This window comes from Sinocyclocheilus rhinocerous, unplaced genomic scaffold (assembly GCF_001515625.1).
Source record: "Sinocyclocheilus rhinocerous isolate Xijiao unplaced genomic scaffold, SAMN03320098_v1.1 scaffold4554, whole genome shotgun sequence".
NCBI classification, from domain to species: Eukaryota; Metazoa; Chordata; class Actinopteri; order Cypriniformes; family Cyprinidae; genus Sinocyclocheilus; species Sinocyclocheilus rhinocerous.
The window spans coordinates 53,023-67,466 of record NW_015649631.1 but is presented as its reverse complement, the minus strand read 5'-3'; the positions used below and the strand labels follow the sequence as shown (position 1 = coordinate 67,466).

The following is a 14,444-nucleotide window of genomic DNA, read 5'->3' as shown; positions in this document are numbered from 1 at the left end:
CCCCCCCCGAAAGAACAAGAAAATATAAAAATATAAAACAAGAATAAAATTATAAATAAAATATAAATACATTTTAAAAAAGTTTAAAAGTTGTGATGATTATGGTATGTATGTACCATATATTTAACTTATTTCAAAAGAACAAGAAAAATAAAATCATAATGAATAAAATGATAAATAAAAAGTATTAAAACTTTAAGAACAGTGAATATTATGGTACGCATGTATCTTACATTGAACTTTTAATTCAAAAGAACAAGTACATTCTAAACAACTAAATAAATAAATGTTTAAGAGTTGTGAATATAATGGTATGTATGTATCGTAGACTGAACTTATTTCAAAAGAACAAGAAAAAGTCTTTCCATGGTATGGCCTCTTTAATGAATCGAGGGAGAAAGAGAGAAGAGACGTTTACAGAAGGAGCGGCGTTATGATGGAGAGATAGTGAAGGAGGAGAGAAGTACCACAGTGTACTGTTGAGTGAAAGCACCAGGCAGAAGAGGAGGACAAGAGACCGCAGCAAACTGCACAGGCTGAGCAGACGACTGCAGAGGAGAGAGAAGAGAAACACAGTGAGAACCCGGCAGAGAAACACATATTAACCACTGAAGACAACTAACAATTTCACTAGCGCCATACGTAAAAATGTAGGGGGAAAAAACTCAACTAAACTTACAAATATTTTTATGTTATGACAGATAATCGATATGATGACCAACACTTCAAATGTATACAGTATAAACAGCAAAGGATAAATGAGAATAACGAATCACATTTTTTTGTGTTGTTGTATTTTTAAGCATAACTGTTGAAACGGAGAGATACTGACAGCCATCAGGTATACTGTTATAGCCAATAACCAATATGATAACTAATATTTTAAATATTGCTTTGACTGTAGCTATTCAAAGATGATTAAATTCTAAAAATTAAATATCATGAATCATAAAAGAAAAGGTTAACTAAATTGTAAATTCATGTAAAAAAATATATATTGTTTGTAAAAATCAGACAAATTCAATTGAATTAAAAATAGGTAAATTGAATACAATTATGATTAAAATATATAGATATAAATATAGATACCGATAGAAAATAAAATACTGTATTATAATATATTTTTAAATATAAAAAACAAAAAGCAATTTGATTAAATGCAATAAATTTAAATATAAACATGTTAAAAATAAGATAAATTCACCTAAAAAAGAAAAACTTAACAAAATTAAATAAAACAATTTAATATAAAAATGAAAAAAAAAATTAGATAAACACATTACAAATAATAAGATATATTCAGCTAAATTAAAAAATGACAACTAATAAACATAATTTAAATTAAAAATAAAAATAAAAAAGTAACTAAACTAAATACATTACATATTAAAAATAAGACAAATTCAACAAAAAACATTTTATTCATTTTAATTATTTGATTTTTATTTAATATAAAATACTTGAAAACACATTAAACACAAGACGACACATTAATGAAAATGTATTAAAATTTAATTACACTAAAAGTGAAACTAAATTATTAAAATGTAAAAATATTAAAGAAATAAAAAGAGAGCAAGTTAAAACATTGTAAAAATTAATTAAAAAAAAAGTAAACTAAAATAATGAAAATAATTATTTCAATATAAAAACTCCCAAATAATAAGAAAAGCTAAACATTTTTGAAAAAACATTAGTTTTTCCTGACCTGTGCTAGAAGGTGATTGGCTGGCTGAGGTTGAGGGGGAGGAGGCAGAGGCGGAGGAGGGGGCGGGTGTAGAATCATGGGCTGCTGGCCCCGCCCCTGCTGTGATGTCATAGTGGGGTTGTAGATCACTGGACTGCCATCGGGGTTAACAAAAGGCTGACCTGTAGAAGACAAAAACCAAACAAACAGTCAGAAAACCAAATCAGCATTGAACTCGATTTCATTTGCGCAACAATGAATTAGTACGAAAAGTTAGTTTCGCGAATAAAAACTGACGCAGCGTAACCTCCATCCTTTGAGGTAAGAGTCGGTCAGATGATACCAACCTGTCTGTGGATTGAGCAGCACGCTGCCCGGCGGGATGGCGCTGTTGTCCAGAGGAACGATGTAGAAGCTAGCGTTAGTATTAATGTTAGCATTAGTAGTCGTGCTCTGAGACGCCGGGGCCGGTAGAGGGGCCGGTAGAGGGGCCGCGGGGGCCACGGTGAAGCCCCGACCGGGCTGGGGCAGAACGGGCTCGGGGAGCGGCAGCTGAGCCGGCCGAGAGAGCGACCCGGAAGAGGAACCTACGCTACTAGAAGAGTCTGAACCTGAAGGAGGGCGAAGAACGAAAGAGCTTTTACTGGCATATACAAGGTATGGAGGATGAATGAAGAGGGGTTGATGGGCGGGGCCAAAACTAAATGACAGGAAATGATGTCATAAGGAAGGAAAAAGAACCATGCAGGGTGGTTCAGCCCCAAAAAAGACAAATCCGATGATGGTTCTTCTAGATATTCTTTTCAATAATCAGAATTAGTAAATGATCAACTAGTTTTATTATTAATTTGATTAAATCTTTATTACTTTTCAATTAATAAATACTAATACTTTTATTTATTTAAACCTATTGCTTTTTTAATTAATATTAATATTTGGTTTATTTATTATTTTGTATACTTAAATTTTTTTCTTATTTTTTATGGATTTATTCAGAATATCGCTGAAAACTACTTCAAATCTTATTGATCGGACTGAAAAGTATTTCTAAAAAAAATTGTATTTAAAATAATCTAATTAAAAATAAAATTTAACAAAATACTGATATGCCTGTTAACCACATAAAGTACTTTTTATTAGTAATTAAATAAAAAATTATATATAATAAAAATATTAAATAATAATAAATTACACATGATTTTTTTTGTTAGTAAATAAATAATAATAATAATAAATTAACAAAAGTTACTAATTACATTTTATTTAAAAGTAAATAATAAAATAAAATAAATTCACAATTTCTTATCTGATGTTTATATTTTGAAGCAACAAAAAAAAAATCCTGATGAAACCACTGGATAACAACATAACAGAATTATTAAACTAATTATTTATTAATTAGTTTTATTATTAATGTTATTATTAATATTTCATTAATAATTAATATTAATAACTGTGTTTTATTTACTATTTATTAATTAATATTTTTACAAAGTCTGATTAGACTGAAAGGCATTTCTTAAAAAAAAAATCTTATTTAAAATAATCTGATTAAAAATAAAATTGAACAAAATATTGATATGAAATAATCAAAATAAAATAATAAAATAAAATGAAAAGTTACTAATTAAAAAAAATTAATAATAAAAAAAATACATACATTATTTCTTATCTGTTTATATCTTAAAGCAACCAAAAAAAAAAAAATAATAATCCTGATGAAACCACTGGATATCAACATAACACCATTTGCAATCATTTGGAGGGCTGTTCAAATGTAACAGGGCAGGAGGAACGATCCAGCGGTTGCTGAACTGAAGAGGAGCGTCATTAAATATTAAAAATGATAAATATATATTGGTGTCGACTCCTTGAGCTTCTAAATGCCAGAGCATAAATAACCAATGAAGCCGGAGAGCAGACAGCTCTGAATATCAATGTGTTCTCTTAGATGTTACTCGATGGACATGAAATGGGTGAAAAGAGGGCAAAGAGATGCTTCCCGCCACACACATGCACATTCTCAATGCACAGCTGCTTAAAGCAAGAACACGAAATGATGAAAAGAAAAGAAAAAGGTCTTCAAAAGAACAAAATGATGAGCATAGCATCTGGACACTTAAGACAAACTAGAAAAGATCTCAAAAAATGTCTTAATTACTTCTTCTTACTTCATATTGCAATTACCCGCAAATTTCTAAACAGACAAAACGGTTTACATCACTGTCGAATTTGGAAGTTGGAAACTTTTTGCTTTATAAACAATGACAGTAATTCCAACATGAACTGCAGTCTGTAAAAATTATATTAGCTTTATTTAAAAACCACAGACATGTAGGGATGCACGATATATCAGGGACTATAACCAGTATGGACGAATATTAAAATGTTTTATTTTCAATTTTAACTTTAAACCATCTGATTAGGCTGAAAATTACTTTAAATAAACGTATAAATGGCAGAATTTAAACGGACTGGATACTGGAGCTCTAGCGCCAACATTCATTTTTAAATCAACACTATTTACAGAACACTATTTTAAAATCAAGGCAAAACTAATATTTGCGAACTATTTGATTCTGTAATGTAACATATTCAAAGCGAAACAATGTTCAGCGTAAAAAATATTACTTTAGGTAGTTAATTTTATACATCAAGATTTAAACTTGATGGTGAATAGGGTTTCAATATGACTGGAAGTTGAAGGGGAGGGGCTTAAACATAAGGCCTTGATGATGTCAGCATAAATGCAAAGTTGTTTTTTCTTTTTTGGAAAAAAAGTACTTTAACCATTATACAATCTCAAAATGGTCAAAAATTAAAATATATTTGTGTGACAGGAAGTTGAAGGGGAGGGGCTTAAAAATAGGGCCTTGATGATGTCAGCAGAAACGTATGTTATTTCAGAGTCAAAAACAATTATTATGTCACTGAAAGATTATCAAGACAAACTTTTTTTTTTAATAACTAAAGAGGAATATTATATAGAAGCCCGTTTCCGCCACTGAATAGAAAAATAAAAAAAGGAAATTGTGACTTTTTATCTCAATTCTATTTATCACAATTCTTTTTTTCTCAGAATTGTGATACAAGCTCGCAATTCTGACTTTTATTCTCAGAATTGCGAGATATAAACTCGTAATAAAGTCAGAATTACAATTGCGAGTTTATATCATGCAATTCTGACTTTATTTCTCAGAATTAAGTTTATTTCTCGCAATTCTGACTTTATAAGATGCAATTGTGAGTTAAGTCAGAATTGAGAGATATAAACTCGCTGAGAACAGTCTTTTCCCCCCGTCAAAACTGGACTTTATAACTCGCATTTGCGAGTTTATATCTCACAATTCTGAGAAAAAAAAGGTCAGAATTGCGAGATATAAACTCGCAATTGCGAGAAAAAAGTCTTTAGACTTTCTCACAATTTTGAGTTTATATCTCGCAATTCTGACTTCATTTCTTAGAACTATGAGAAATTAAATTCTCAAAATGGCCAAATATTAATGTTTGATAAATTTCAATATGACAGAAAGTTGAATGGGCGTGGCTTAAACATAGGGCCTTGATGATGTCAGCAGAAACAGAAATTCGTTTCAGAGGCAGGAACAATTATTCTATTTTAATGAAAGATTTTGCAATTACTCTAAGAACGATTAAGGAAGCAAACTGGCTTCATTTCGATTTCATGTTGACGCAGAAAACAGGATCGATTTATAATCTAAAACACATCCATCGCTGGTGCCACTCAAAATCTGTCTATCGTGCATCTCTACGAAGTCTCCAGGTGAAAGAGGGCGAGTTATTTACTGGTTTTGGACAGTTTCCCGGTGCTCCTGCTGCTGGCTGTACTGTCTCCTCGGACCAGCAGGCTGATGCCGCTGAAGCTGTTGGCTTTGGTCATGGCGGGCTTCAGGTTCCCGTGGGAGCTGTCTGAATCTGTGCTGCTCCAGGGCCGAGGGTCCGAATACTTCAGCTCGTTCTCGGAGCTGCTCTGACGACTGTTTCCCGAGTGCCCGTCTCTCAATCTGAACAAAACAAACAAAATAGAGCTACTGTTTAGTAAAAAGCGCTAAACCACTGTTTCTTAAAATGCTACATTTCTACAAACAAAGCACACAAAAAACTACCTGAATATCTGTCGTCTTTGCTGAGTGTTAATGAAAGTCACGTCCTCTTGAACTCTAGAGGGAATTTAAACATTATAATTAGATCATAAGATCCATAAGACAACAGACAAACAAGAAAACAAAGAAGCTCTCACATATAATTTGCTAGCAATGCTATGTCATTTTTTTTGTACCTTTTATCAAATGGGAAATGTTCTTGTCCCTGCAGATGAAAATAGACACATTTAAAAAAATAAATAACAAAAAAAGGGAAAATACAATAATATACATAAAAAGCATCTATCTATCTATCTTGAAACATATACATGAAAATTTCTAGCTTAATATTGAAGCAAAATTGTAATGAACGAAAACATTTATCATTTCAATTCAATTAACTATTATACATTATAAAATATTTATTCTGATAATAAATATTTTAGTTATATATAATAAGTTGATTAAATTATATTTATATATAGGCTACTTGAAAAATATTGTGAATAAATAAATGCTACTTTTGTGAATACAATAATTGTGAATAAAAATGGTACTTTCGAAACATAACATGACATTTTCTAGCTTTATCTATACGGCAAAAAAAAAATGTAGTGAACTAAATCAATTATTAATTATGCTCAAAATAACTATTATAAATTATAAACATAAAAAAACATATGTGTGGTCTATTCTAATAATAAACATTCTAGTTACATTTATTAAATTTACTAATTTATTTATATATTTAACAAAATATATATATATTTTATAAACTTAAAAAATATTGTGAATAAAGAAATGCTACGTTTGAAACAGAACCATTTTTTTTAGCTTTATCTAAACTACATAAAAAATTGTAACACACTAAACCATTTATTATAATGCTCTAATTAACTACTAGTAAACATATAAGCATTTATAAAACAAAGTTGTGGTTTATTCTAATAAATACATTACAGTTATATGCATTACATTCATATTCACATATAATATTCACAAAAAAATATTGTGAATAAAATTGCTACTTTTGAACCAGAAGATGAAAATTTCTAGCTTTATTTAAACTATTGCAATGTAAAATTACAATTGTAAAAAGTGTAATGAATTAAACAGTTTACTAATTATGCTTAAATTAACTACTATAAACATTTATAACACAAAGTAGTGGTTTCTTTTAATAATGAACATTCTACATTATTTTATAAACAAATATTACATATTCATTATTAGTGTTATTTATTACTTATTCTAGTAAAAACAAACACTAATAACAAATGTCATTAGTAAATAACAGGTTTATATTAAGATGTGGAGACGCACGTCTTGGGCGAAGATCCTGTCTCTGGCGCGCTGGTACTCCTCCTCTCGCTCCTCTATCGATTTACTCCGTCTGTCGTCCTTGAGACGCATCCGCAGCTAAAACACATACACACACACACACTTGATCTTCCTGACTGCTGTATTGCGCCAATTATTACACATATTACATTTAATTGTTGGTTGTTGGATTATTTCAAGGAGAATTTATAAGTACGACATTTTTTAGCTTCGTGAATGTTAGCATATATTTCTCACCCTGCCGTCATCCTGGTCCAGGCTGGAGTTATCTCTCTTTAAGATGTAGCGCTTTTGGAAATCATCCGTTTTATCATCTTTTATGTGTTCAGAAAACTTCTGATCTGGTCTGCAAGTGAATAAACAGTGTTACATTAAAAAGTGTTGTAGTCTGTGACAACCAAGGTTAGTTGACATCCACACGTACATTCTAGTATTGCTGGTTTTGTTGATAATGACTGATTTCCCGGTCTGATCGACATTATGGTCCAGCCCAAAATACGCCGCCACCCTGTGAAGCAGCATCCTGTGGTATGACGTCATCGGGGGGAACTTCCTCTTCTGACTTCTGTGACAAGAATAAATAAATCAAAATGTTGAGTTATCTACATTAATATGTTCATTTAAATATGATTATATAATATAAACATTTATATATTATAAAGGTGCATTATAAACCCAAGGTTTTTTTCAGTGGCTGAAATCTATAAAGCAGTGTGTAAAGAGAAATTTAATGCGGACATAAAATAACAGTTTTTAAATCATTAAAATGATTTTCATATTTTACATAAAATTCTTATTTATTTATGTTTTTTTAAATAACCAGCCTGGCTAATATATCAAGCCAAAACTGATGTGCATGAAACAACAAAAAACAAACAAACAATAAAATGTATAAATCACAGGCTAATGTGTGTTTAAGAAATCTAAATTATTTACCTACATAAAAACTCATTTAAAGATGATAATATAATAAAAATATTTATAAAATAAAATATTTTATATTTTATATATATATATATAAATATATATTTATGTACATTAATACCCAATATCTTAAGCAGGGTGTAAAGAATGATTTATTGATATATAAATACAATTGTATTATTATATTGCTCAAATAAAATGAATTCATATTTTACATACAATTCTCTACATTCATTCTACAAACCATATTTAATGAAAATCTCAATGGACAAATATTGAAATATGCCATTTTTAATAATCAGCCTGGCTGCTGATATATCAATCTAAAACAAAAAATCCAATAATATGTAAAATAATAATGTTATGTATAATATAATGTTATACATGTTATAATGAATGTTGTTATAATGTTATATAATGATATATATATATATATATATGCATGTTATTAGACACACACATCTTATATATGTACATACATGTACATGTACATACATAAAATGACACATGAACTTAATTACTTTTCAAACATAATATACATTCAAATATATCCAAATAAACGATTTAATATATATATATATATATATATATGTGCATGTATGTATATGTACACATATATACATATAGAAATTAAACATGAAAATAAATTATGTAAATTTAAACTGTTACTTACTCGATGTTACTAATGAAGTCCAGAATATCTTGCTCGAGTTTCAGCAGCATCATTCTGTCCCTGTAAGAACAGCGTTCATTAGCATTTATCACAGCTCATCAACCTGATGAGAATCCAGCGCACAAGAGCCAGAATATTCAAATATCTGCCTACAAGCCCCACATTAACACCCGAGAATATGTGCAAAACAGCATTCCTCTTATACTTTTGAAAAAGAATCATTAATAAACATATTATCAATATAAATTTTTTTTTAAGTATATAATGGTCCCAAAAAATTTAGGAAAGAAATAAAATGAATATGTCCCTATTTAATGTGATGCAAGTGCACGTTTTAAAAAGGATTTTTGGAAGGAGCTCAATGAAGCGGCAGGAAGTAGCGGTGGCGCTCGTGTGACGGCGGGGGGATTTTCACACACCGGGGGTTGTTCTTCAGCGTGTTGACCAGAAACTCGTGGAGGTTTACTCCTGTGGAGTCTGTGTAGTCCTGACTGGGATCTGAGAGAGAGATGGAGAGAGATTCATCACACACATTCTGTTGCATCCATCTGGCCTGTGAGAAACACCTCGTCTGCCAAACACACACACACACCTCTTGAGAGCGTCTTCCTGGACAGTGGGTCTGTTTTCTCTGGCTTTTCTGAGATTTTCTCACTGTCCTCATTTTTGATGGACGTTTCGTCTTTTTCGAAAGACTGACTGAGCTCGATATGAATCTTTTCCTGTTAAAAACAAACCAATAATAGAACACATTTAGAAATAATAAAAGTGCAAAGAGTTGTTTCATTAATACAAGATGTATTTTATATAATCACACATTCAGGAAGCATTAAGAACGTTTATATATTTCCCCAGTCGCCAAAAACGAGACTTTTTTTGATGATTAGAAGACAAACAATGGCTCTTTTTTGTCATTATGAAGTGAGAAAGGTAATTTAAAGCTAATTATGATCTCTTTCCCTTAGCTGCAGCTAATCAGAGGAGCTTGATTAAAATAGTTTGCGAAGAGAATTAGCAGAAGACTTTGTAATCATCTCAAGTAATAAAGACTAGCCTTTTCTCACATAATCACAACAAAGAACAAAAGAAGTTCAATATAAACCCAAAACTATCAAATAAAAACTGTTAAAGCTAAATTACTAAATGTTCCACAACGCTCTGCAAAATATCAAGGAGAAAAAAAAAATCCTAGTTTGAATTTTAGATTTGTAATTGATCAATGTACTGGACATAATTTTTTTTTAAAAGATTTTTCCTTTATACACATTAGTAATAAACCAATATATCAGACAATAATATTGGTAATAAAACAACTTATTTAACTTACTTATTCCCTTATTAAACTCACCCATTAATCAAATCAATAATTAAATTAATATTTTTAGCTTTAGATTAGTGAAAGGTCAAACTAACTGATATTTTAGCTAAGGACATAATAATAATAATAATACATTTCAACAATAATAATAATAATAATAATAACAACAAATTACAACAATAATACTAATCGTTTCAGTTTGATATTAGTGACAGGCTTATATATCAAATGATATTTGGCAAAATGTCACAAAGGGGGAAAAAAATCGAAACCATATAATAATAATAATAATAATAATAATAAATTCTGATAATTCCAACATCAACAATAAAAATAATAATACATTCTGATAATAAACAAATTCTAAAAACAACAACAGCAGCAATAATAATAATAATATATATTTTTTAGTTTTATATTAGTGATAGGCTGATACATCAACTGATATTTGGCCAAATGTCACAAAAATGGGGAAAAAAGCTAAACCAAATTTCATATAATAATAATAATAGTAATAATAATAATAATCAATTAATTGATTCAGTCTTAGATTATAGTAGACTGCTTTATCAACTGATTTTTGGCCAAATATTACAATAAAGTTTTATTTTTACAATAAAAAAACGGGGGAAAAAGATAAACCAATATCAAATCAATCAATCCTTTGTTCAAATACAAAAACTTCATTAAAATGTAAAAAAAATAAAATAAATAATAATACATTTTTAAAAAAGTGATTATATATTGCCCAGGTTCTTTTTGAGAATAAACCCACTGATGGATAATCATTCATACTTTGTGAACGATTTACACAAATTTATTTTGCTCATATTTCATAAATAATGCTCATCGTAATCATATTGCAAAGTGTATTAAATTGGACTCCAAACAGTCAAAAACTAATTTGTACAGTGACAGTACAAGCAGAAAGTTCATTATAGTAAATATATTCCATTCAGGTGCACGGCTTTCAGGTTTAGAGGGCATTTGGCCGTTTCGACTGCCCATGAATTTATATTTCATGAATGGGATTTACAAACTCCCTTGAGGAGAAACACGAAGGATTGTGGAGGTTATGAGATCATTCTGCCCTTCTGTGAGCTTTGGACTCGATCCCACCATGATCCTTCACTCTGATGCTAAAACTCGGCTTTATTTCAAACACAGAGCAGCCAAATGAACAGCAGTGGCTTTAAAGAGATAGTTCACCCAAAAGATATAATTCTGTCATCATTTATTCACTATTTTTTAAATCCCAAACCTTCTGACTGACTGACTTCTGTAAAACAGAAAAGGAGTCATTTAGATGAACATTCACGCTGCTCTTTTCCATACAATGGAAGTGAATGGGAACCAGGGCTGCCGAGCTCCAAAAATGACTAAAAGCATCATAAAAAATTATCGTATAAATTTAGAATAGGGTTGTGACGGTGAGGAAATTTTCCCACTGGTTAATCGAGGTGTGACAACACCGGTTGGGGGTTGGTGACGCGGTGGGCAAGTGACGTAACCGGTGTTGCAGCTTAACACCAGCATCACCGTCAACACCGTCTATCGCGGCAAGCCTAATTCAGAAGACACAGAATATCGCATATTTACTATGTTTATGGCTATTTAAAGCATATTTTTGATGCTGAATGTACGTGAAAAGAGCGGCAAATCATTTAAGTTTGAAATAGATTAAGGGCCAGATTTACTAAACAGGGCAAATTAGCGCAAGAGCGCAATTCCAAAACAGCGGCGATGGGCGTGGAAACTTCTGCGAGTGATTTACTGACAACGTGCAAATTAAAGAACACAGACGCAACATCTCATTTACATATCGACCAACGCAATATACCAAGCGCAGCGCAAATTAGTGTAGTCGCAAATAAGCAGAGCCGATGCTCATCAGGTGCGGCATGTTTTTTGGGGCGTTAAATTATAGTGCAAATACCAGTAATTTGACGAGCGCAAACGTTAGTAAATCGCGTTGTGTGATTCATTTGAATAATCTCCTCCCATAAATTTTGCGTCTGAAAGGGAAACTCCCACAAATGCATATTAAATAAGTTCAGGCGCAAAAATAACTGTGTCTACGCCTTTTTAGCACTAATTCTTCACTGCGCGTCTTTAGTAAATCCTATCAGTACTATTTTAACGCCAAAAGACGGTTTGCGCTGGCGCAAGCCGTTAGTAAATCTGACCCTTAGTAGTAAACGATGATTGGTTTCATTTCATCGAACTTTTATGTTCGTTATAATTCGTTAGCCGCTGTTTTTTTCGGTCTCTGGCTTTCTCTCCACTCCTCTAAAGAAGAAAGACCGGCCCGAATTAGCTGTCGAGCTTCTGAATGAGGACAAAAATGTCATGCTACACGAGGGACGGCGAGAGAGAAGACGAATGGACGGATCGTGAATGAGAAGGTTGTGAAAGAGCGAAAGGGGGAAAGGTACAGAGAGATGAGAAATGTCTATGAATAGAGACCCTCTCTCCTCGGGGAGGAAGTCTCGTTCACTCGTTCAAGGACGTACACTTGATTAAGGACGTTTATTCGTCTTTCAGACGGTTCGTCCACAAAGACCTTGAGTTCTTTTCTTCCTCACCTGCTCTCACACTGCATGACTTCCGATTGAGAAAAGACGACGATCGTCTCTCTTTTATAACAAAACGTATTTAAAAAGCAAGGTTGTTCAAAGGACATCAACACTGTCTGCTGCCTGTCTCTCAAATATTATATAGTCAAGTACTGGCATATTTATTAAAAAAATTAAAATTAAAAATGCAATAATAACCAGTATGGCCTGCACATGTAATGTATTGTTTTCTTCACAAATGCTAATTATGATTTAAAAAAAGAAAAAAAATTAACAACCTTTGCTTTACTTTTGAAAAACATGATAATTATGAACATTTACAAATATGATAAATATACAATCTACAAAAAGTTTTTTTTAAATGTTGTAAATAAATAGATAAATAAAGAGATATAGATAATAAATATATGCATGTTACCTAAAAATGAGGAAAATATATAAATGAATATAAAAATATTTATAGATTATTAAGTGTAATAAATCAATTATATAGACAGACAAAAATACAAGTTATTACTTTATTATATTAATTATTTTGATATATTATACTACATTTATTTAGTGTTTTATAAACAAACAAACAAACAAACAAACAAATAAATACATAAAATAAATATAATATAAAATTATAAAATATATCATTGAATATGATGAATATTATAGATTTGAAATTTTATAGATTCATTTAGTGTTGTTTATAAATCAATAAATATAAATACATTTATGGTGAAAATATAATATAGATAAAAAATGGTGAAAATATAAATGTAATAAATCAATTCTAGAGACAGATAAAAGTAATACAATTTATTACTATATTATATATTTTTTTATATATTATACAAATGTATTTAGTGTTTTATAAATAATTAAATATGAACAAAATACAGAATTAAAATAAATATAAAATTATAAAATATATAAATAAATACGATGAATATAGTAGGTTTTAGATATTATAGAACATTACAGAATTTTATAGATTAATTTAGAGTTATTTAAAAAGTGATAAATATAGATACATATCTATTTAAAAAAATCTACACCAGGGCAATCAGTTATTTTTTATAGATTTATATAGTATTTATATATACTTTTTTCTCTCTCTCACACACACACACACACACACACATATATCATATAAATATAATTTAATTACAGATTACTTTATTAAAAAAACATTCAGTAACGTAATCCAAGTACCACAATATAAAAGTAATGTAATCTGATTACTTTTGGATTACTTCAAGTTACATATGTAAATAAAGTAAAAAAAGCAAAACATAAGTGCTTTTATTTAACTATGACTTTAAAATTAAAACTAATAAAAACTATAGTAAAAACAATTTGAAACTATTAAAAATCGTGTCTTGTTTCACCATCTAGATATTACAGCCCATATATATTTTTATATAAAAGACATCTATGCAGACATCTAGTGGCTAAACAGTTTAGTATTACAGTTTTATTTGTATTATTATTATTTTTATTTTAAGTAAAAATAAATATAGTTTATACACAACATTAAAAAAATGTACACCATATACATATTAGTCTATTTTAAAATAAGCCTACATGTCGAAATGTATGTGAAATGCTATGATCTTTCTTTATTTCATTGACTGATCCGTGGTGTGGGGACTCTCGTGTTAATTTGTACATTTTCCAGCTCATTTTCCGCTAGAAAACTTACAACTGCAGACATGCACATCATGGAATTTTAAATCACTAACAAACACTAAATTTTAGCTAACATGATGATTTCCATGCTAGTCGGACTCGTACCTGCAAATGTTCAAGTTGGTTGAGTAGCCTTTGTTAA

General features: G+C 30.2%; 1 protein-coding gene across 7 annotated transcripts in view; it reads right to left on the bottom strand.

Moving 5' to 3' along the window:
* LOC107710932 (R3H domain-containing protein 1) overlaps positions 1-14,444 on the bottom strand; it is a 46,464-nt gene that overhangs the window by 10,328 nt on the left and 21,692 nt on the right. For 4 of the 7 annotated variants that reach the window (XM_016515819.1, XM_016515818.1, XM_016515821.1 and 1 more), the window contains 12 exons: positions 9,321-9,450; positions 9,148-9,226; positions 8,729-8,788; positions 7,556-7,696; positions 7,369-7,477; positions 7,114-7,209; positions 5,988-6,016; positions 5,815-5,868; positions 5,495-5,712; positions 2,035-2,298; positions 1,709-1,869; positions 468-548 (listed from right to left, as the gene is read on the bottom strand). In XM_016515819.1, coding sequence (XP_016371305.1) covers positions 468-548; positions 1,709-1,869; positions 2,035-2,298; positions 5,495-5,712; positions 5,815-5,868; positions 5,988-6,016; positions 7,114-7,209; positions 7,369-7,477; positions 7,556-7,696; positions 8,729-8,788; positions 9,148-9,226; positions 9,321-9,450 — 1,422 coding nt within the window. The remainder of the gene's footprint in view (positions 1-467; positions 549-1,708; positions 1,870-2,034; positions 2,299-5,494; positions 5,713-5,814; positions 5,869-5,987; positions 6,017-7,113; positions 7,210-7,368; positions 7,478-7,555; positions 7,697-8,728; positions 8,789-9,147; positions 9,227-9,320; positions 9,451-14,444) is intronic. The other 3 variants (XM_016515820.1, XM_016515822.1, XM_016515823.1) reach the window with 3 other exon arrangements.